The 23,735-nt window shown below is 36.3% G+C and overlaps 1 protein-coding gene across 5 annotated transcripts in view; it reads left to right on the top strand.

Moving 5' to 3' along the window:
• Positions 1–23,735, top strand: part of L3MBTL3 (L3MBTL histone methyl-lysine binding protein 3) — an 86,239-nt gene that overhangs the window by 25,046 nt on the left and 37,458 nt on the right. For all 5 annotated transcript variants that reach the window (XM_032185556.1, XM_032185560.1, XM_032185555.1 and 2 more), the window contains exons 4-11: positions 619–778; positions 1,783–1,921; positions 3,847–3,931; positions 6,207–6,298; positions 10,409–10,513; positions 12,173–12,308; positions 16,763–16,854; positions 17,468–17,619. In XM_032185556.1, the coding sequence (XP_032041447.1) occupies positions 619–778; positions 1,783–1,921; positions 3,847–3,931; positions 6,207–6,298; positions 10,409–10,513; positions 12,173–12,308; positions 16,763–16,854; positions 17,468–17,619 (961 nt within the window). The remainder of the gene's footprint in view (positions 1–618; positions 779–1,782; positions 1,922–3,846; positions 3,932–6,206; positions 6,299–10,408; positions 10,514–12,172; positions 12,309–16,762; positions 16,855–17,467; positions 17,620–23,735) is intronic.

Genomic DNA, 23,735 nt, shown 5'->3' on the forward strand with positions numbered 1-23,735 from the left:
ATACCTCTTGTGTGAAAATCATAGCTTAGAATCATGAGTAACTCAATATTTGAAAATCTATTCATTATAAATTAGATTTTTGTTTGTTTATTTGCTTGTTTGTTTTTACTTTACTTTTTTAACTTCTGTTCAACCCAGAAGAGTTGAGCAATAGCTTCTGTAGTAAAAGACTGTAACATTTAGTGACTAATTTACTTCCAGGAATAAGTTATTAATGACCTATTAGAAGATAACTCCTCAGGTGACCCTTCAGGTCAGAAATTAGGCATGTCAGCAGGACATGAGGTGATGAACTCCATGAACTCCATTCAGTGATGACTGGATAGTCAGCAGCGTGTGTGTGTGTATCACAAAATTCACTCCTTCCATGAGTAGCAACACCAGCAGTGTCAATGTGCCAGTGATAATAGAAGCATGAAATTAATAGTTTTAATAGTTTTAGTTTAGTTTTAATAGTTTTAATAGTATGGATGTGACCCCATACAGACACTAATTCTCATTTCTTCATTTTAACAAGAGCAGCATGACTTTGGTATCCTATTTGTTTGGCAAGAGCTGAAAGTATGGTTGAAAATGTATCACCTCTACCTAAGTGAAGTTACTTTTTTCATTGTGCAGCCTTTTCAGAAAAGACAGGGATCCCCACAAAGTTGAAGGAAACTGCAAAAATGGATGGACTTGTTTTCTGTGAAAACTGTTATCGCTATGGTACCATAGAAGAATTTGTTCCTGAAGGGAAATTTTGCAGCCAGAAATGTGCCCAGCAAGTGAAAAACAAGTAGGTGCTATTATAAAGCATAGATACAAAGAATTTGGCATAAATGCAGTATGAGATAAAAATGGTGGGATGAAACATTACTGGTGGGCCAAATAGATATATTAAGCAGCCATATTTTGGTCAATTTCCCGCGGTTTGTAATGTTCTTTCACTGGTTTTGGACTCAGTGCATTATGAAACTTGCTTTTTGTCTAACACTGATGTTGAAGGCAATCTTTTTTGTTCAGAGAATTCTGTGTTCTGCTGTCAGATGCAAACAGTGATACAGTCTATGGGATGTGTGAATCACTGTCAGACTCCTACCCTGTTTCATAATCATTGGAATTAAGATAATCAGTAATGAGATGGTTGGTGTGGTAAGTTAATTGTAATTAAATTCAAGTGTTGTATTATAGATGACAGTGAGTGAAAACATGAACATAGTGTGGTTTCTCAGTTCCTTTTCTTTCAGCTGGTGCAGTTCATCTCATCATAAAGGAAGACCTGTGTTAGTAGGTCCATTCTGTGTTGTATTCTACTTTATGGCAATTGTTAACATCTATGATTTCGTGCATTTTCCTTATTTTTAGGTAATTGCTTCAATATTTTCAGTTCTGATTGCTTGTTTTGTAATTTGTACAGTCACATACCAGCTTTCTCCAGTTGGATTTGTCAGTCTTAATAATCACCTTTTCTTCTCTTTCCATGAACTGCCTTGTAGTCCTAAACATTTCAGTTTGCTAATCTGTGAGATTTGATGGTACATGAGAAAAGACAAACTGCTTAAAACATGCAGAACCTGTTTGGTGTAGGCTGACAGCTTTCCTTTTGCAGTTGCTATTGTGGTCTTTCAGCTTACTTTTTGACAGATGTAATTTTCAGTAGTTTTTCTAAGAATGTATTATGCATAATACCCCAGGATCTAGAAACACTTGACTGTTAGATTTACTCACATTTTACTTGTGTCATGAGTATGAGAAGTAAAATAATACTGGCTTTGTGTTATTGTGTTGCTCTTGTAATAGAGAAACAAAGGAGGAAAAGCCCAATGTGGAATGCAATGGGGAAGATGATTCCAAAGGCATTCGGAAAAGAAAAGCAAAATTACCTCTCAAAGAAGAGTCCAGGGATAATGGGGAGAAGAAAGAGAATCCCAGTGAAACTGTTAGTATGCATCATAAACTCATTTCTGCAAACATTTTAGTGGGATTTTTGCCTTATATTGCAGTGTCAGTAACTTCATCACTCTAGAAAGAGAAGTGACTGTATGGCTCTGTTAAAATCACAATAAGTAGTTGGTTCCCCTTCCAATTTAATTATGCCTCATTAGTGAATTCCAATTGTTGACAATGAACTGATAGCATTTGTCTTTTTGCTCTTCCTTTCTTTTTTTAGAACAGAATAAAAAGAAGTTAAAGGAAAAATGATGCTAAGACTTGCTATGACTTTAGTATAGAAAAACAGGACTAAATGTTTCCCAACATCTGTTACTTTGTCACTCTGCACATGAGTAAATGATTATAGACAAATAATTTATTTGTAAAGAAAACTCTGTTACGGTTAAGTGGAGTGTACTTTTGATTTTTGTAATGTAATTTGCCTTAGAAAATCATAGCCAAAGATGAGCATTGATGTTCATCCTTTCAGCTAACAGGACTTTTTATTTTTTGATTCAGGAGGGACTGTATGCAAATTGTCTGATTTCTTCCAACACACAGTTAGCAGTGATTACCACATTCTGTGTGGTTAATTATAAAGATATAAAAAACACATGAAGCAAACAAAGTATCCAGGTCCAGTGTTGAATGTGTTTACCAAGATGAGTAATCTAACTTTCAAGGCTTTCTCACCATGAGCAAACCCGTGTGGCTCTTGCTGTCATTGCCCTGCTTGTTCTGTAATAGACTTTTGGTGGATTCTGGTTTGTGGTGACAGTTACTACTTAAAACTATTTGATGGAATTTAGGAGAAACATTTCATCTGTACTTGAGATATCTTTGCTGGAGCCCTGCACAATTAAATGTATATACATATACGTATGTATATATAGAGAGAGAGATCCAGAAGAAGCATGCACAGAGTTAACAGCTTTGTTTTTTTTACAGAATACTCTAGGTGTTTTTGCCCACTATAAACCTCAACGTGGCTCCCAGTTTACATGTGTGTTGTCTTGTGCTGTTGGCGGACACACATGCAAAATCTCTCATTGTGCCAGGCGTCTGTGGAGTATTTCCTGAAGGAGTGAAAGTGAAAAATTAAAAAAACAAAAATGGATTGGGATTTGGTTTTGTTTTATGATACAGTGTAATGAACTTTGGGGCACTATTTGTTTTTTTCCTTTTGGAATTAGTCTCCATTTGAGACCAACAAATAAACCTGTCGCAGTACTTTCCCATAATGTTTGTTTTCCTCTCAATAGCTATGGTGTTACTGGGAGGAGCACGGTTTGGAGGGAGAAGGGGAGGACACTGCATTTGTAAAATTGTGAAAAAGCAGGAAACACCAGAGGTGTCAGAAGGCAATTCGAGTCTCTGTGTCTGACAGTGTCTTAGGGAAAAGTTAGGGGATAGCTTCTTTACCATTGTTAGTCTGCCCTTCCAAATGAATAGTTACTCTGTTCATCTGTTCAGGTGCCAAGACAACTATTACTAAGGAAAAAAAAAAAAAAAAAAAAGGATCAGTGCCATTTTATGTTTAGTCAACCAATTATGCATTTGAAAGGAAAACAACAACAACAAAAAGATTAAAGTTGTGAGAGGTTTTCCTTTAAGTTGTTTTGGAAGTGAAAACATATCAAAGATATTGGTATTTATCTCCAGCTCAGGCAGCCCTGCTAAAGGGTTGGTGATCATTCTCAGCCTTAGACAGGACTCATTGGCTAAATGCCAGGTGCTGGAGTCCTTCTGTCTGTCATTTCCACTGTGCTTGCTAAAGTTTGTCACTGGTTGCTTGCTTTGTATTTAGATATCTACAGGTTTGTTTGAGATAGTGGAGAGCCTTTTCAATAAAGTCAGAGTTAAACCTTGTTTGTCTCCATTTTTGCCATTAGACTTCTGAACTAATATGACTATTGTACTCTTTTAATATAGGAGGACAAGCCTGAAGGAAGGATCTTGAGAGTCTCACAGAGAGCCAGGAGAAAAAGAAAAGGGGAAATAACAGTTTTGAAACAAAGTAAGTTAGATTATGAAACAAAATCTCACGTATCACTTATTTATGTGATATCCATCTCATACTGTGAATTGCCGGCATTGTATCACTGAATTTTTATTGGTTCTTGAATACGTTTTTTGTCAGTCTGTAAAAATACAGACCCAGTGTTATTTATAGTAATTAAGTTTTAAGGATTGAAGAACTGAGGGAACCAAATGGAAACTTCAGGGGGAAAAAACATCACTTGGAGATTGATTGCCTTTTACGAAGAGCCAGTTTTTATACGCCTGGCAGTGTGGAGAAGCAGGAAGTAAGTGTAAGTGTAACTGATGCACATTTGAGGCTTTTTTCTTTCATCCCTTTAAAGAATTCTGGTATTAAAGGGAATCAGGCCCATTGATTTCCCAGATGTTGAAAGACATGTATTAAGCAGAAGTGAAAGTTTACTTTTGTTTCCTTGGGGATCAATTTTGTATCTATGGTATGGCTGGAAATAGACACATTTATGGAACTGTTTAGAAATAATTGCTATAATCAGTCCAAAGGGAAATATGCTGCATGAAGCAGCATAATAAAACATATTTTAAATGAGTGCTGTTTTTTTTCAAGCTGTTCACGTGATGGATACTTTCAGGAAGATTCAGAGAATCATCAACTCTTATACCTCACTGACACACCAACCAGAACATCTTGCCCTCCAGGGTATTTCTTTTGATAAACTGGGAGCCATTACCAGAAGTTGCCTTCAGCACGGAGCTCCAAGTAGCTCTGCTGAGCTCTAGATAGATGATACAGTGATTGAAGATGCAACATGTAAAAGTCACAGAAGATCCCCCTCCTGAGATAAAATTACTCCTGAAATATAAATATCATTACTACAGTTGTTTCCAAAGCTGTATGAAGTATGAGAGATACAAGCGCAAAGCTTGAAAATCTTGAAATCACTGCTGTCCAGTGACAGAATGATTTGTATGGATTTCTTTTGTTTATTAGGCAGAGTGTCAGCTCAGCACATGAGCTGTGGTGTAATGGAACACTGTATATTCAGAACCAAACACATAACAGTGTATTATTGTGGCAAGTAACACATTTCTTGAATCAGCAAATCAGCTGGGTAAATCACAAACAAAATGAGTGTGCTTTAGTAGTGCTGAGCAATTGCTGTGGTTCTGAAATGTGTTGTCTTTTGGTTAAATTACTGGCTTTCTTCAGGAGAGTTTGGCATCACTATTGCTATGGTGAACATTTTAATTATAAAAACACTTAGCCAGACAGCTACTTAAGAGGCTTATTTGTATTGTGAGTAGCCTGCATGAAGGATCAGGCTGGAATCATACTGTGGACTGTGAGGAATCCTCCTGATGGCATGAGTTTATAGTCTGAAATGCTAAGCTACATGTACAGAAGGAGGCATTTAGGCAAAGATCAGTAGAAAAGAGTGGAAGTGTATGAAAATAGATACATGCATGGCCAGCCTCACAAACCATCTGTTTTTGAAGTTCCTGGCTTTTGCTAGTGCAGTTAGTGCCTTATTTTCAAGGCCTAAAAACTGCTACTCACTACTGTTTCCTTAAGATGAACTATAGCCAATATTACATATGTGAGTATATGCAAGTGTTCATACTATATGAACAAACCTGAAACTGGAGCTTTCCATCTTATGCTAAGGAAAGGATAGGGGGGGGCGGGGAGGGGGGGGAGGGAGGAAGCTGTGGTGACAGTTTTGAAGGTTTAGAAAAATTATTGTTAAATCACTGCCTTTCTACCCAAAACCATCAAAGTACAAAGTGATGAATACTGTCACAGAATAACATATTTCAACTAAGATTAAGAAAAACATGTCATGACTGCTATCCAATTGAAAATACTTTCCTGAATTGGACTTTTTTTTTTTTTTTTTTTCTGATGAGTTTTTTAAAAATACAGACCTACTTTATGTGATTTGCACTGGTCTTCATTTAAGATTTTTGCAAATTGTTTGCAAATTGTACATCTTAATGCTTTCTTAGGAGGAATAACAAAAAGGTACAGAGGGCAAGATTACACAAGCTGTTCTCATCATGTAAAACAGCTTTTTCTTGGTACTAGTCAAGATTTGAAATGATGGAAATGATTCTGTACAAATCTTCATGTTCCTAGTGCCATTGAACCTACAGAGCCACTCTTCCTGAAATTAATCCAGAGAAACACCATGAATGCATTTAATAAAACGTAGATTTGAGATAGGTATATTATGCACTTTTGTTTTCTTGAGAAATTAGTTTAGAGAATTCTCTTGCTGTTCTATCCTTCGCAGCTGTACACTCTAAAGGAAAGCAAGCGTGGTGTTGGGCATCCTATCTCGAGGAAGAAAAGGCTGTTGCAGTACCTACTAAGCTTTTTAAAGAGGTATGACCTTCTGGAGTTGAAATTAATCAACCACCATGACATTTCTAGGGAAATCAACTTTAAGAAAGTTGAAGATTTTGCACTTCTGTAGTGGTAGACCTATGTGATTAAGGTAATGCCATCCGTCAGATATAATATTCAGAATATGTGTAAAATTAGTTATCTTTTTCTGCCTTTTCAAAGAAATCTGTGGTTTTAGATGAATGCTGTCAGCTGAGACTATAGAAAGCAGATGCTTTTCCAAAATCTGCTAGTTTTAGCCTTTGCTTCTAATTTCTGAGGCTAAAAATCTGATATGTATCCTCATTTTTCCATGCTGTCTCGTTCTCTTTAAATACGTTTAGAAAGGTGATACAAAGGTCGTCAGAGCTTGTTGCTTGGATTATATTAACTGTCTTTTTGCAGCTCTTGCTGATGTTACATTTCTGTTATTACACCTGATACTAGTTTGCCGTGTTCCAATTTTGCCTGTCATCTGATTGGACCTCACATCATTATCTCTTGCTTGTCCTTTGTCTGCTATCGTAGTCTTTGTCATGTGTCATTTCAGTGCTTCCCCTTGTGCTTCCTCTCTTGCTTGGATGAGAGCTCTGTATGCAAATCACCAAAGCTTCCATGCTGTTCTCTTCTTTTGCAAAAGATGGCAAAACATGTGAACATGTCTCAGCTGCTATACTTCTTCAATGTATAATTCTAACAGTTACGATACTACTTTTTGATAATTCTGTCTTGGAGTCTGTTTCTTGCATCCATTTGTTTTTGTTTGCCTTATACTTCAACTATTGAGTCTTTCATGCAGAGATCAGCTTTTCAGCTTACGTGTGTGTGTGGTGCTGACCTTTAATTAGTTCTTCTAGACATTACTGAGATACAAAAGTAATTAAAGAACTAAGATTGCAATGTACAGAATCCAAAAATATCTAAGTGCAAGAACAACAGTTACCTGACCATCATTTATTGTATCCCCCTGTGCTATACACTGGTTGAAAAATTGACAAGAAAAAAATCCTGGTAAGTAGTGTCTCTATCTGAAATGTAGATTTAAAAGTGTTGCTCTGCCTGGCTAAAGTTCCATGAAATACTGCTGTCGCAGCACCCAGGCATGTACCAGCCTTTCTGGGCACTGTGCATAGTGATAAAGCCTTGAGTGATGTGATGACGTTCTGTTCTCTTTCATTTTCCTCACAGAGTACGTTCCTCTTTTGATGCATCTTATTTATATTTACTTTTAAGGTCTTTATCCCCTGGATAGCTTTTTGTTTGGTATTTAAACCCTGTAGTAGAGAGAGCATTTTTAATAGCACTCAGAAGTGGCCAGCTAATATTACTCCAAGCAAACCAGAAAAACAGTAATGTTAAAACCAAACCAAACCAACCAACCAAATCAAAAAACGGCAATAACAATTCTGAATCCTCGATTTCTATTTGGATTATGAGAACTAGTTTATTTATTTATTTATTTATTTTTCCCAGTTCAGAAGCAGTACTTTTCAACAGTTTTTTTGTTGTTGTTGTTGTTTTTGTACACTTTGTCAGGAATGATTAGGATAATAGAGAGCTTGGCACTCCCTCTTACTTAAATCTTAGACTCATTTCTAGGCTGTGACTGACAAGATGTTATTGTTCTGGGAAACGGAAATTATTGACCCTTGAGTTTTGTTTTTCTTCAGTGTCCAACTGACACAGTGTTCTGTTTTTGGTCTATGTTCCTGCACCATACAAAAACATTTCTAATCCTCAGTCTGTCATCTGCTTATTTGCTGACTCCTTTTACCTTTACTCTTGTCTTTTGTTTTTGTTTTTGTTTTTTTTTTTCTTGTACCTCTCCTTAACAATGTAACTTTAAATGTTTGTTATCAGAATGTGTGATAACTACATTTGTTACAGACTTTACCTTGGGTGATGTATGATATGAGAATAATGCACAAAATTGAAATCTTAACTGGCATTAAAGTTACTAGTCTTCTAAAGGTTGTGTTATTTTGTTGTAACAGAAATATTGTGTTGCCTTACAAGTTTTAAATTTGACAATGGAAATAATAGTGAATAATTCATGTCTCATATTTCAAGAAATACCTGTGTGATAATTGCATAATTTTTGGTGTATTGTTTGTAGAATTTGAAGTTTTCATTGCTTATTATAATGATGAAAGAATAAACAGATCCATGACTTTTTAATTGTATCTTTTCTTTGTACATTTCTTTGTACTTGCTTTTGAAAAACCTCAGTTACCTTTTTGGCCACTGGTCCTCAGTGTGTCGGTAGTTCCAACATTTCAATTTTACACCAATAATTTATCTGTAAAGATATGATATAGATACATTAACTGCAACAGTGTGCAACAAGATAAGCTTGAAAAATCCAGTTTATTGATTTTAAAAACTGCATTTCTTTTACTTTCATCGTGAGGAAATATACAGAATTATGCATAGTGTAATTTCTTTAAAATTTCTTTGATAAGAAATACATTAAACATGGCACTGTTAAGATGAAATAACTTTTCAAATCCATGTACTGCAGTCAGTCACTCTGATCTCTTAAACTGAGCTCTACAGAATGATCTAACCTATTTTTAGGTAGTCTTAGAGCTGTGGTTACACGTCTTAGCTGGCCGTGGTAGAATGATTTCAACTGGTCTAGCTCTCCATTTCCTTTCCCCTTGACTGCATATTCCTGCCCTTGTGCCATGCACTACTTCCTTTTCTCGTGGATTTATTATTCAGATGAGTTACAGCCAAAGCCATCAAAAAGAGGATTCCCTTCCTTTCAAGTTCCCTTCCTTTCCATTGTCTGCAGAGGTACTGTAGATGGCTGGATAGCATGTGTAATATGAAGTTAAGTAAAATGAATCCCCTCTTTATGTTTTTCTGTATTTATTTCCTAGCAGAGTTTTTGATATTTTGACACAAGTATATTCTGTATTTTTATTTCCTTCCTTATTCCTATGTATTTCTTCTTTCTCTTCTAAACATTTTGAGGATTGTATATTGTTTTAACTATAAATATGTTTGTTTTTTACTTGGTAATGCATATATTCTTTTTGTATAAAGCATTGTTAGTGTTCTGTCTAAATTCAAGGAGAATTTTTGACTAAATCATGGTGTGCAGTGATATCAGAAGCATACAAAAATGGTTTCAATATTTAACTCTCTGTATAAATAAACAAGAGTTGCCCCTTAGGGTAAGACGAATATCCTGTATCTCACTAATCAAAGGCAGAAACAAAAGGGAGGGGGAGCACATGTGATGCTTCACCTCTGTTTTATCAGTAACTGTTTGGGACATAGAAACTGGCAGTAAAGTTGGTAACCCCTGGAAAATTGTCTTTGTTTTTAGGCAGCTGTTTTTCTGATGTTCTTCTTTTCCCCTTCCCTCCCTTTAATTTAACTTTAAAGCTGGAGTTTCCTTCTATAATAGAAGACAGAGATCATGAAACAGGGAAGCTGATGCCTTCCACTTGAAAGTATCCATTCTTTTTAGCCTTGTTTCACTTTCTTTTTGGAAAAAAAAAGTGTTTTCCTGGATTCATTGTAGTGTGATGTAAGGATAATCATGTTCTACTGATGCAAAAATATTCCTGGAAAATGAGCTTATAAATGAGAAATAACATTAAAGAATATGTAGAAATAATGTTTTGTATTTCTGTTTTGCCATTCATCGTTGGTGACCTGAGATATAGAAAAGGCAAAATAGAATTTCACTGTTCTGTTTATTGTAGGAAAGATGTCCAACAAAAAGGTGTTGAAGTGTCACTGTACAAGTTGAAAAAAAAAATAATTACATTGTTAAAATGTTTTATTGACAATTAATGGAAAGTTGAGGGCAAATCATCTTTTCTTTTTTTCTCTTATGTAACTTTTTTGCTGATTCCTTGTAATTTTCTGAAGTACTCCAAAACCTTAAGTCATTCTAATATCAATGCATTTTTCAAACAGCCATCAATTTCTCTTTTCCTTGGTTGCATTTTTAAAAATGCAAAACTTACTTTAAAGTGATTTATTAGTTCCTCAGAAACATGAGTAATAAATAATCACTGTTCTTTTCCTTATGAAGATATTCTGTCTTTGGTATACTTTCAAAAATATTGAAACTGTCCTTTTCCATTCCAGTATCAGTCTTTCCCATACAACAAAAATGGATTCAAAGTAGGGATGAAGCTGGAGGGTGTGGATCCTGAGCACCAGTCAATCTACTGTGTTCTCACAGTGGCTGAGGTAAGCTCCCAGACAGTGAAAGGGGACTGAGAGCAGCCTTGATGCAAGATCACAGAAGAAATTCAGCTGAAACAGCAGCAGCTGGAAGTGCTCTGTCTTCTCTAACAGACAGGCAGAAATTGTATGTAAGAAGACAGCTTTTAAACTAATAAGCTAAATCTGCCTGAAAAACATGTGATGATTATGTCCAGTACCATGCAGCAGTGGTTATCTGCATACCTTTAACATATGCAGCTAGAGAAAAGAGTGTTACATTATTATTATTATAATAATAATGACAACTTATTACAACTTACATTATTATTATAATAATAATAATGACAACTGATTTTTAGAAATTTTATAGAGGTTTGATAGTACTGCTGTTGGTGCATTCACTGATACAAATAACTAACTTTTCTTTTTTGTGTTGCAATTGTGCTAAATTTTTTTCAGGCTTATTGCCTTAGAAATTGCCTGTATTGGCAGCCTCTATAAGTTAGTATACAATGCAAACTCAGTTTGCCTTTTTGCTGGCTTATGAAGTGTTGTTTCTTTTTTCATGAGAAGTTTCTTTGCTTTTAATAATATAGATGAGATCCAGCTTCTCAGTAACAATTTGTATGTTTTTTAAACATACCTTACATGAGTTTTTGCACATTAAGGTTCCTTTTGTTGTTTGTTTGTTTTTTCTATGTATTGAAACAGGGAAAAAGGAATAGGTAGGTATTCTGCTCTGTATTGGATGATACACTGGTATCCAAATGCACTGGTATTCTAGGCAGCTTTAATTTCATTATTTATATTTTAATAACATGGGTTTTTTCTTTCCTGTTTCTGAATCTCTTCATGGCCCATGGCCATATCCCATTTCTGTGTATCTCTTCTAATTTCTTTCGAATGGTACATCAGTAGATGAGTATTTCCTATGCACCTGGTGCTTAGCAGTTATTGATGGGTCATATTTTATGGCAGGGTGACCTGTCATAAGTTCCAAGGTGACAAACTGAAAGTTATGTCAGAGTGTAAATTAAATATAAAATAGGGTGGCTGTGATGTTAAGAGAATTCCTCTGATGACTGCAGAAAAGTTTTGGCATTTGGCACTCAGGAAGATATAGAGAACTTCAGTGCAGAAAAGAAGGATTGTATCTCCTGATTTTCCCTTTAACCTGGTGATTAACTTAATACTTTAAGGAATAATGAAGTTCTGGGGCATATCTGTCATAACAGTTCTGGAGACCATGTTTAACACAATCATTGTTGGCATTCTAGCAATGCTTTCTTGCATATTGATTAACCAGGGTACTTTCAAATTAACATTATCTGCACTTTCTCCATGATCATATCAGCTGTATCCATGGTCTTCTCTAGGATTTCTATTTTATTCTGATGTTGGGCTGGAACAGTTTTCAATTTTTTTGAACAATAATAGCTCTTGAACAATTTTTGAACAATTCAGCTCTTGTTTAATGCTTTTTACCAGAAGAGGAGGCACTCAGATACTTTGCTTTTTGTCAAGCTTTCTTTCTTATCGAGTGAGTTTATTCATCCAGTGTTTGCCTGAGCAGAAAAGGCTGCTAAGAATATATTCATATACTTCATACTGAACAGAAGCTGTTATGTGTAGGGCAGATATCTTAAATCTTATGTTTTGTATGTTGTACATTCTTGCTTTTAGGTTTGTGGCTACAGAATACGACTCCATTTTGATGGATACCCAGATTGTTATGATTTCTGGGTGAATGCTGATTCTTCAGACATTCATCCTGTTGGATGGTGTGAAAAAACAGGTCACAAGCTTCACCCACCTAAAGGTATTGTTTAGTTTGAAATGTGTGCATTTTCCATAGCTCTCTGATTGAGACTATCTATGTAATGCTGTAGTGTTGTGCTGGTTTTGTTTGTTTGTTTTTGTTTGTTTGTTTTTGTTTGTTTGTTTTGTTGTTGTTTTGATTTGTTTTGTTTTTATTCTTTTAGTCAGAATGTTGGAACAGGGCAAACTAAATTCTGCCTTAAGCCGTGAGGTTGAAATCCTGCCTTTTTTTATGCAGTGAAAATTCAGAGAACACAAGAAATAAAACAAACCATAAAAGCCATTCATAAGGCATTAGGAAAGAAAGTTAAGCAACAAAAATATTTCCCAAATGAATGCTTATTGAAAGTAAACTAGGAGCATCTTGGTGACATGTATGCTTAAAGAGAGATCTCACAGGCAACTGAGAATCCTTTAGCAGAGGGTCTCAGAACATTTTCATTATTACAAATTAACAACATACATACTTTGGCATAGACTAATGACGATTGTGTGCTTCTGCCTTGAAGATTAAGCTTAGGGAGACAGAGTAATGAACAGATCAGGATGGAGAAAACAGTGTGAAGATTACAACCTGAAAACATAATTTGTACATAGGTTTTTTAAATGGCAGATGTCTGTTGAAATATTTGGAACTCTCTTCTTTAAATATTCCATGTAAGGTTATATAACTATTTTATTTTGGTGGATAGAGGGCATCTGCACTGGACAGCACCATGACAAAATGGACAAATAGACTCCCTTTTTTGGGGGAAATGGAGTAAATGGGGTTAAAGGGAGCATGTCCCGAACACAGGAGAATAAGAAATTAATGGGGTGTTTTGACATACAGAGGGTAGAATTACATGGTTTAGAAAGTCTGCAGAATGATGATTGCAGTCAGAAGATGCATTCTAGAGAATTATAAAACTGTGGATGCAAGTGCTCAGGTGTGAAAAGTGATAGTGAAGCCACTGAAAATATATGGGCCGAGGGCTTACCAGTGTGGGAGAACATGGCATTTCTGCACCTGAGGCTTGTAGGAAGGAGCATGGACTGCAGCTCATTTGAGAACTCCACAAGCCTCTCACAGGCTCCAGGGCAAGAGTGTTCTATGCTGCCACTTGAGTATATGACCTTTCTTTGGATCATAGTTCTGCATAACTAGCTATGTAGAAATAGCAATTTCTTGAACATAAATCAGATTTTATCAGAAGGTTGGCCTTCACTGTAGTGATATGTAGCAAATGAGTTACAGAGTGATTTATGTTATTACAGCAAGCTTTGTAAGTTTAAGTTTAGTACAGTTTTTCACCACACTGAACCAGTGGATAGCTCTTTTTACTTGGGAAAGTCGTGGAGCCTATCAGAGGTATTGAGAGAGATAAGGAAATATGGAAGTACTTGTGAGGAATCTGGTTGTCGTCCTGCACAGCTATGTAATTCCTACTACCCCCAAGAACATATTCTTGCTTTTAAATAACAAAATCATTCTCTGGTATTTTTATCCAAGACCAGCAAAGTATGTTGCCCTTTGTGTAGCTTGGCTCCTTTGCTTCACCTGAGCAATAAACTCTTTGATTATTGAGGAGTGGCTCCTGAAACCTGTTCCTTACTTGTGGGACTTCTTCCATTGTCCCAGTGCAAGCTCAGCTTGCATATGGGATGGAAAAGGAATGGGAACAAGCGGTACTGTACATCGGAAGGAGGTGGGAGGAATTGGCCATTCATCAGTTAAAGATATTTTTCTAGTTTTTCAGCAGGAGGTCTTTCATTGCTTATGTTTTACTGAGATTTGTGGAGTTCTGTTATTCCAAGCGAAGGGAGTTCAATTTGAGGTTGTTGGAGTTTTTTGTGCATTTTTATTAGGTTTTGAGGAAAAGCAGATTTTTTTCATTTATAGTACACTTTTTGTTTCCTCTGAAACTTCTTATGTCTAGTGGATCAACAGATAGGTAGACAGATTGCTTATATTTTGCTGTGGTATCACATTTTAACAGTGCTCTCTATTTGGTGCCCATTGCAGATTGTACTGACACTAAAGCTAATACCAGTTACAGCAGCTTGGGGCACTGCATCGTATATAAAATACTACTTTACAGAACTCAAACATTTCCAGAAACATATCTAGTCCTAATTAAAAGTGTAATTTCATAAATTCTTGAAAATAAAATTTTACTGACAAATGATCAAGAAGAGTGTTCAAAGTGAGAAGAATTTTCAGTTTCACAGAAGATGAAAATGTATCGCTGTATTACAAAAAACCAAGACCGTTACCTAGTTAACAAATTATGTAATGTCAGTTAGCATTCACATTTTGTGCTTTTGAATTGACTGGAAATTAATGAAACCTGTGGTTTTAATTAGTGAATACTGTTCTATATCTACAGTGGCTTGATCAAATTGACCTTCAGTCCTTTCTTGAGTGATAGATAATGTAGGAGGTAGAGATATTCCTTTCTTACGTACTGACTAGAAGATCCATGCTGTCCAGAAACTGTCTACCAACACAAATTAATTTTCTTTGAGCTTTGTCCCAATACCAGTACCTGATCCTATTGTAGATGCAGTAGGTGGGAGTTTTGTCTCCTGTGTGTTGGGAGTTGTCTGCTGTGAGCTTTGAGTTAGGTCTGAATTTTCTCTAGAATTGCCAAGGAAGAATTAAAGCTTTTATACCAACCACATTGCTTTAAGAATGGTTTTGGCCGGTCTACAGCTATAGTGCATTAATACAAGAGATGGAGAACATAAAGAAAAGTATCATTATTTGTACTTGGAGATTAATTTCTGTTAGCTAATATTTAAAATTAAAACAGGCAGATGTGGAGAGACTGAAGTAAAGGATTCATTACTTGTGGTGTCTTGGAAAATATGAGATTCTCAGAAGGTTACACGGAGCTATTGTAGTCTGTGGCATATCTGAATAACACTTTAGATAGTCAAAAGGTGACACGTTTCAATTGTTAAAGCAATCACTCACTGAAATTGGTGGTGTTTTGGGTCTTGTTTTACTGGATTGTAACATATGAACTAAAATAGATGTGCCTAAAGCATATTGAACAGAATAAAGGAAGAAGGCTCTGTGTGCTTACAACTCTTTATTGTTGCTTTAGTGATCAGATGTACATGCAGTTTAATGTGAATTATTTATACAGTTCTATTAATGTTATTAATTATTTTACTTTTTCCATAAGAAAATATTAGAAGAGGCAAACTATCAACAGAAGTTTAGATTTCTTTCCCAGTACTGTGTTCATAGAATAAAAAATATGGAAAATGCGTGTAGGGGACTGTACAGTATAGGACACTGTAACTGCCTGTGGCATCAATGGTTTAAGCAGCTGTTTCGATATAACCTAGGGAGTTTATTTTAAAGCTATTCATGGTCATGCTGTTTCAGTGGTAACCTGAGGGTTTAGTAGAGTAAAGTCCGTTGGAAGTGGAAGGTCCGTTAGACTGACTGGCATAGCTGGAAAAGCTCTGGGGCCTTTGTTGGTTCTGAAATCCAAGACAGACTGAAAAGCCACAGGAGAGAGCACTTGCTCTGAGCTTGTTGGTTGTGTGTATGTTAACCAGAACATCAGAGGAAAGTTAGCAGGTAGCTGCAGGGCAGTACGAAGAGAGGTGGTGAGGTGTGGTTTTCATGGGGAAAGAGAGGTGGCTAGTAGCCTGGGCTGCTTGGAGAGTTTTGTTGGATGGGAAGGGGATTACAGTATGAAACTGTTGTCTTACTGAGTTTGTGATTTTTGATACCTGGTAGAATTGCACATTTGAGTTTCTAGGCTTCCCTTAAATATTGTTCTGTACCTCAAGGACCTCCATGTCCTTTGGCAGTCAGGACTCTGAGGTTAGAGACCAGGGGCAGAGCGGTAATTTTTTAAGAAATGCTCCCTGCATTATTATGAAGGTTAAATTGAAACTGAGCTGAAGTCTCCTGCGTTGTGGTCTAGTGCTTCGTTTGTATGTCTACTCTTCCTTGTAGATGAAGATTCGGAACAGTTTAAATGTCAGTCCTAGCCAACTATAAGAAACGAATAATGTGAAGCAGTATTTTGTTCAGTTAGTGCAAAGAAAACTTAACATTTTTGTAAGGAAGCTCAACTAGCACTAAATAAAGAACATGATTCCTCTTTGTAATACAAGATGCACAAATACAAATGGAGGAACTTCATCAACTTTCTTTTGAACTCTGTAAGCTACTCTACAGTGTGTTCAGCTTCTTCAGCTTCTAGTAGTCGAAAATAGCAAACCTTTAGAGACTCATTGAGTTCATATTGGGGTAAAATTAATAATTAGTTTTAAAATAAGTTTTCTTTATGTAGTTTATATAAAAATAAAATAAACAATTAACAGTGAATAAGCTTTTCAGTTTTAAAATTGTAAGAAACAGCCCAGAACTGGATGTAAAAATAATGTCTACACCTTTCATATCATGCCTGTCTTATTTCATGACATTCCTTTATGGTCGTTATTTAGGATATAAGGAAGAAGAATTCAGCTGGCCCTCATATCTAAAGGCGTGCAAGGCTCAAGCAGCTCCTAAATCTCTGTTTGAAAACCAGAACACAGTAAGTACTCATTTGTTACTGGTGGTATAGAAAGTTATAGTTATTAGTGGGCTCATGTGTGTGGTAGACTTACAGCACATTTCAGTGATGGCTGACTTGAGACCTGCAAATAATTTAAACAAACAAATTTTAAAAATGTAAAAATTTAAAAAATTTAAAAATTTAAAAATTTAAATGTAAAATTTAAACAAATGCAGTAGTAATCTTCATCTCAGTTCACCACTGCAATTATCATCCATTATTTTCTTTTATGAATCTGTTTAAATATCTGATATTCAGAAATGGTATTTTAAATGAATCTTAGTAATTGTTGTTACTACTGTGTCTCACATCATGCTGTTGTGGAACAAGCAATATTTCAGAGAGAGTGTCTGAGACAGAGTCAAAAGCAACATGTTTAATTTTAGCAGCATGTTCAGTACTTTTTTATTTCATAAACCCTGAGTGTCTCTGTGTTTGAGCAACTCTCATGTCAACCAATTAAGCTGCTGCCACTCTGTTGGAGAAGCTAATTGGGAAACTTAGAAATGACATGAATATATTGATTGTGGACACTGGGGAGATTTCTGGATTTACAGTATTTATCTTTAATTAAATGTCTTTCTCTATGTAGACAGTGATTCCATCGGGATTTCGAGTAGGGATGAAGCTGGAAGCTGTAGACAAAAAGAACCCTACATTCATTTGTGTTGCTACGGTAACAGACATGGTGGACAATCGTTTTCTGGTTCATTTTGACAACTGGGATGAGAGTTACGACTACTGGTATGATGTTTTTGTTTTGTATCCTAGTGAGATGTATCAGAAATGTGTTAGCGTTAAGCAGTATTTTCTGTGATAGTTTCCAGACTGTGCATACAGTTACCATACCAACTTTTGCTAGATTTGTAATCATGGCCACCAGAGTGTGTCTCAGTGGTAGATCAGATGAATCAAATTTCCCTTGTCAGGTTGCACATGAAAAATTTTTAGAGATTGTACTGAGTGACTGTTTGTACGTGTGCTACATCTGGAGTTGTGGATTAATTTCTTATTTCAATTACACAGTATAGCTAAGGTTAATGTCTTTAGTAAAGAATACGCACCATGATAATGTGACTGTACTTAGAATTAAATTTATGCATAATTGTAAAATGAAAGGAAGGCTGAACCTTATGAGGGTCTTGTTCCATTATGTGGTTCAGCCTGAACCTTAGACATTACTGTAATGTATCAGGATGGTAGCAAAATCTGTTTTTTGTCTTTTGAGTTCTGTGTTCCTCTGAAAACTGGGACCCTGGTATCCTGCCATGTATTGGAAATGACATTTCTGCATGTTGTATGGTGGAGGGATTTTTCATAGTCAGTGGAAGCAGCAGGACATGTTATAACTATAGAGATCCTGAAAGAAATTCAGATTTGGCTGTCACAGCACAGGTTTTTATTTACACTTGCATGGTCTTGTGGTAGGTCATCTAGAGCAAAGTAGTGTATCTTACATTCTTTTAAGAGTAAGTTACTACAGAACAGATAGATCATTGTAAGGCTGCATGTTGGCTTCTGCAGTGCCAATTTAGCAGTACAGCTTGTAAAAATAAATGAAGAAAGCTTTTTTTCATCTGTACTTGATGACAACTTGGGTACTGTGTCAGTGAGAATGATGTGAAACTGTTCTCTAACTTCAAAACTTTGTGAGTGAGTCTCTTGAAATAATAATTGTATGGGCTACATGACAAGCTGTAGGAGAATTAAGTTATTAAAACAGCAGTGAGCAGGTATTTCAGGGAAGTCAAGAACTGAGTAACAAGATGATAGGCCATACCACTCAAAGACTGGAAAGATTAGTGATTATCTTCATACCAACGTAACACAGTGCATAAATTTCCTTTACAAAGTAGCAGGAGACTGGGGAGTGGTAATAGGTGTTCTGAATTTGCAGATATGTCAGTGCTCATGAATAACAGTTATGCCATTAATCAATAATGAAAACAGCATTTAGGCAAGGCTTTTAAGGCAAATGAGCTCAATGAAATATAACACAGTTTGTTCAGAGGTAGCATAGGTATCTATAAAGCATTGCAGACATACACTGAATTTCAGGCACAGCAATATTCTCAAGTCAGCAGCCCTCCCTCTTTGTGTTGTTGTAATTGAGAACAGAAATTAATAGAAGAGGAAGGAAAGAAAATATTATTAAAGAATAGTGAATGAAAATAGCAGTAGAACATCTGACCGAATGAGAACCTGTAAATGTATCCTGAATGCATCCCTGTTATATTTTGAATCTTAGATACCAGGTTTATAGAGGCCTTAAAATATCTTGGGTGCGTAAACTTCACATCTACCAATTAGTGTCTCTAACTAAAAATGGAAGGTCATGTTGGGATTACCCAGAGTGGAGGGCCTCACAATCTTCCTGCACCTGCATGTAATTTCTATCTCAGAATTATAACGACTTCAGTAATGAAAAATTACATATGTCATGTAGTTGAGGATTTTCAAACTAGTACCTTTCTTTTCTGAATTATTTTCAAAAAAGCTCCTTTCTTTCCTATATTCTTTCTGTGGGTTAGTTTGGGTAAACTGAACTTTTTCATTAACTATATGAATTCTTCCCTTTTCTCGAATAAGTGAAAAAACTTAGTTGCTTAAGTTTACTGGATTTCAGGAAACAGAAATATATTACCATGGCCTAAATTTTTTAGACTTGAGGTTTTCAGCCTGAAGATAGTTTGCCTGAATTTTTGCTGAACATTAGAAAACATGTTAATGTTTGAAAATAAGCATGCTAGCTAGAACTAGCTATTGCTACAGCTCTTTAATGTATTGTGGTGATACTTCCAGTGTGTTATAAATTCCATTAAATTATCCTTTGACAGTGGATTTTAGAGGGAAGAAAAGTGAACAAAATGGACAGATTTAAGCCTTACATTCAGGAAGGAGAACTTGTGTCTGTCTGTATTCCACAGGTCTTCTGGTTCTTTCCATCCGTGCTCTTTTTTTGACGAAACAAATAATGCTTCTTTGACAGCCAGATACATTTACTCCAAGTAGAGTTTCCAAATGCTCTTAAGGTTGGACTAAATCTGGAAGTAGCACTTGGATGTCTTTGGACTACCTTGCATATCTCTATGAACTAACTGTAGGTCTCTGCTGGCTTTCAGTCCTCCATTCTCTTACATCTCCTCCATTTACATGCAGATATTAAGCCTAAGTTTCCTAATACGTTGGTGACAAAACCTGAAGCAGTCACAGCTTTAGCAGGAGGAGAAGCTGTGCTAGCTTGTTGGGGCTGGCCCTCAGGAGGGATTGAGCAGTGGCCATGCTGAACATGCTGCAGCCCACACTTGCAGGATCAAAGGGCTTTGGCTGCCCTAATACAGTGCCTGGTCTGAGCATCCCCTGAAGAAGAGGCACTTTGGGTCAGCTTTTGGGATCAGTTTACCAGGCGTGTGGGAAAATATGGCATCCCGTGCTTCACTCACTGTTCTCTTCCAACAGTCTTCCTCTCAGGAAGTTTTGTATCACATTTATCTGAATCATTGTCTTATCTGGGTGAGTTTTGGAACAGGCTGGATTTTTGGTATAAGACTAAATACGAGGCCAGTTCAGCTCTCCACCACCATCTGCTGCTTTGCTAATAATAAAGTCCTTAAAAGTTGTGCTCTGCTTGTTTCTTTTTTGAGATAGTTAACTTTGCTGCACTCTTCCTTTGAAAGGATTGGTCTTTTTGATGGGGTTATAATAAACCAAAAAGAAGATAAAACAACCTTAAAGAGTTGTGAGTTATACTACATGCTTTTAACTATTTAAATGGATAATGTGTGATTCTAGAGTATGTAATGTAAAAACGTAAAATTTCTTGCAATCACCATGCAGCTGTTTTATCATCAGATTTTCAATGGATAACATGATAATATTTTTTTATTTTTTTAGAGGTGGTTTGCTAGACCACCTCTGTATGTATGCAACAACCTCATGGTTCACATTTTGGGAAGTCCTGACCTAAAATGATACTTGCTTTATACTTGTTATTGATGAAGTATTCTCACTTATGCACTAGATGGGGCTGCAGGATGATTTCTGCATTTTTCTTTTTTCCTTTTTTTTTTTTTTTTTTTTTTTTCTACATAGTTAGATAGACTGAAATCTCACAGTCAAGAAGTTGTATAAGTAATGTTCCTGAGGGCATAATATTATTTATGGGTGTAATGCATGTGTGTATGAATGTTATTTGGTAGATAACATTTTCATTACAGATTCTATCTAGATTTAATAAAGTCAAAATCAAAATACCAAAAGATTTCTTTCACCAAAAGGGAAAATCAGAAATTATTTCAAAACAGAAAATGGGTATAACACATACAGTTTGTTTTAAAGAAAATGCTGAGTACTAAATAAGAATCCTGTTCAAATCTTCAGGTGGAGACCCATGTGGGAAAACACTTTCCTAAAAGTATTCAATATTCTTCTTTTTAACAGTCAGTATTATCATCTGTCTCTCTTGATCTGTATTTAATGAGCTGTATATATGAAACAGATTTCTGGGGAAAAGTAACAGGACAGCTGAAAGTACGTAATAGAGAAATACTAGTTCTTCCACAGCTGAGTCTATCATTCAGAGGTACTCTCCTGCTGTGAGTTAGGGATTGTAACACTGCAGACACATTCCTTTTGTGTAGAGGGCTGAACATGCCAGGAGCTCACAGTCAAACTGCCCTCAGCTGTTTTATTGTGGGAAGCTGTGAACAGCGGAGCTTCTTCCTGCCTTTTTACATCGTGTAGCTCTTTTCTGTGTTGACCTCTTTTGTAGGATGCAGTTAGGCCGTCCATAACCTAGCCGAGTTGCTGTCTGTTCTGTGTGAACCCTCTGTGGTTCACCTGGCTCTCTGCTGCTTTTGGCTCCTCTTCAGTTGCCTAGATTAGTTTCATTTCCAGTATAGATAATAGATGTCTTCCATCTGCATGCTCCCACAAGACAGAAGGAATTGGTTGTTCGTGGTATAAATTGTGTGAACTTTATAATCTTGCTCTGTGAATTGAATGTGCCCATGTCACAGCTCCACTGCTGCAGTCCAGGCATAGGTGGCTGCGAAGGTGCAAAGTTCTGCAGCTCCTGCCAGTGGTGGCAGCCTTCTGGGCCTAGCGGGCACAGTCAGAATTCAGGGATCATCATGTTTTATGAAGCGTGTGAGCTGGGTGTTCTGTGATCTGTTTTGTAGTAAAGGAGCTAAAAATCTGTGGGACGCTGAAAATTGATTGTGAAAAGTCAGAATAGCCTTGGGCGTTCCAGCTGACAAGTCATGGGCTTAGGCTGACAGACTGTAGCTGCTCTTCCAAACTAGATACATATGTCCATGAAATAACACACATTAAAGCATGATAGCTTTGCCTTAAATTGTGTGTGATTTTTACTGATCTCTAGTTTGTATTGTTAAATGGACTGTTAGAAGCTGTGTGAAATCAGTATGCAAAGATGGGCTATATGAACTGTTTTTGCTGGAACAGTGCCACTGTTTTTTTGTTTTGGTTTGGTTTGTTGTTTTTTTTTGTGAGGCCACCATGGTTACAGAAGCTTCTTATAGGCTCATCTGTAATGACCATGTTTTCTGGTAAAGCAAATCAAAATGTTACAGATATTTTATAATGCTATTTTGCTGTCTGGCATTCATTGCTACAAGTTCTGTGTTCACTCTTATTGCTGCACTGTCAGAGCATCTTCCCGTAGTGCATCTTCCATTGTGACAGACCTTCTTCTTCAGTCTTAAAGGCAAGAAGTGTGTGAAGTGGTGTTTGCTATGCAGAATTCTGTAAACGTGTGTTCAAACTGTATGCTTGAAGAAGCAAAACAGAAGAAATGCATTCAGGAAGTCCTGACAAGTGTTTTTACACATTTAATCCATTGCTGTAAGCAAATGCTGGTAATACCATAGTGGCTTGTGAACTTGGGTCTTGATCCCAAATTTAACTCTGGAGACTTTGAAAGTAATTTGTGGACTTTACTCCAAAACATTGCATAAAGTAATATAGGTACACTCTTCCAGTGTGGAAGGATGCTCTGTCTGGGTAAATGCTTCCATGAAATACTCTCATTTTGAGAAAGATAGAATAGAGAAATGCTGTCCCCCTTGCTCCTTGGCCTCTCTTCACAGTTACTGTAAAGAGAAGGGAAGAAGAAAGAGGGAACATGAAGCATTCACTTTTTTTCTGGTTTGTTCAGGGCAAGGCATTTCTAGAAGTCAGAGTGAGTGCTGAGTTTCAACAATGCCAAATAATCATAAAAGTCCTTTTCATTCCTTTTATTAATGGTACTTTCTGTTATTTAGAAAGTATTTGGTGCAACACTATAAATACTATATACATACAGTGTAGCTTTGTATATTGTAGTAGGACAAAAGACTGGTATCTTGATGTGAGTTGAATCCTTGGTTATTGTCAGAGCCATCACAGAGTCTATCAAACGAAGGTTTTATCTGCTGGAAGGTGATTCGTTTGGTGTTATTACAAAGAAATATGAGCACAACAGTTTCAAACATAAAGCCACAAGATAGCTGGAGTAGGTTGGCTAATATTTTTCAGCATTAGTATACTCCTTTTAGGTACAAGGCTAGAGGAGTGCTTGCTGTGAGACCGGTTTTGAGACACCCAGATTCCATTTCTGTTGTTGAAATACATCTGTACTGAATTTTAGACATTGTTGTGTAAAATTGCTTTTCAGATTTTTATTTAAAAGTTTAACATTTTGTGTATTCTAAATATGGCATGCTCCTTCATTTTTCTTTCATGCAGCACAGGCTCAAAATTACAGCGTGATAATTGGCCAGGGTTCATTCTGCAGTCTTTTCTGTGCTGCTTCCTTCTGCAGTTCTTACAACATAATTGTGTTCAAGGTCTGCAAAACT

This window comes from Aythya fuligula, chromosome 3 (genome assembly GCF_009819795.1).
Source record: "Aythya fuligula isolate bAytFul2 chromosome 3, bAytFul2.pri, whole genome shotgun sequence".
In the NCBI taxonomy this organism is placed as follows: domain Eukaryota; kingdom Metazoa; phylum Chordata; class Aves; order Anseriformes; family Anatidae; genus Aythya; species Aythya fuligula.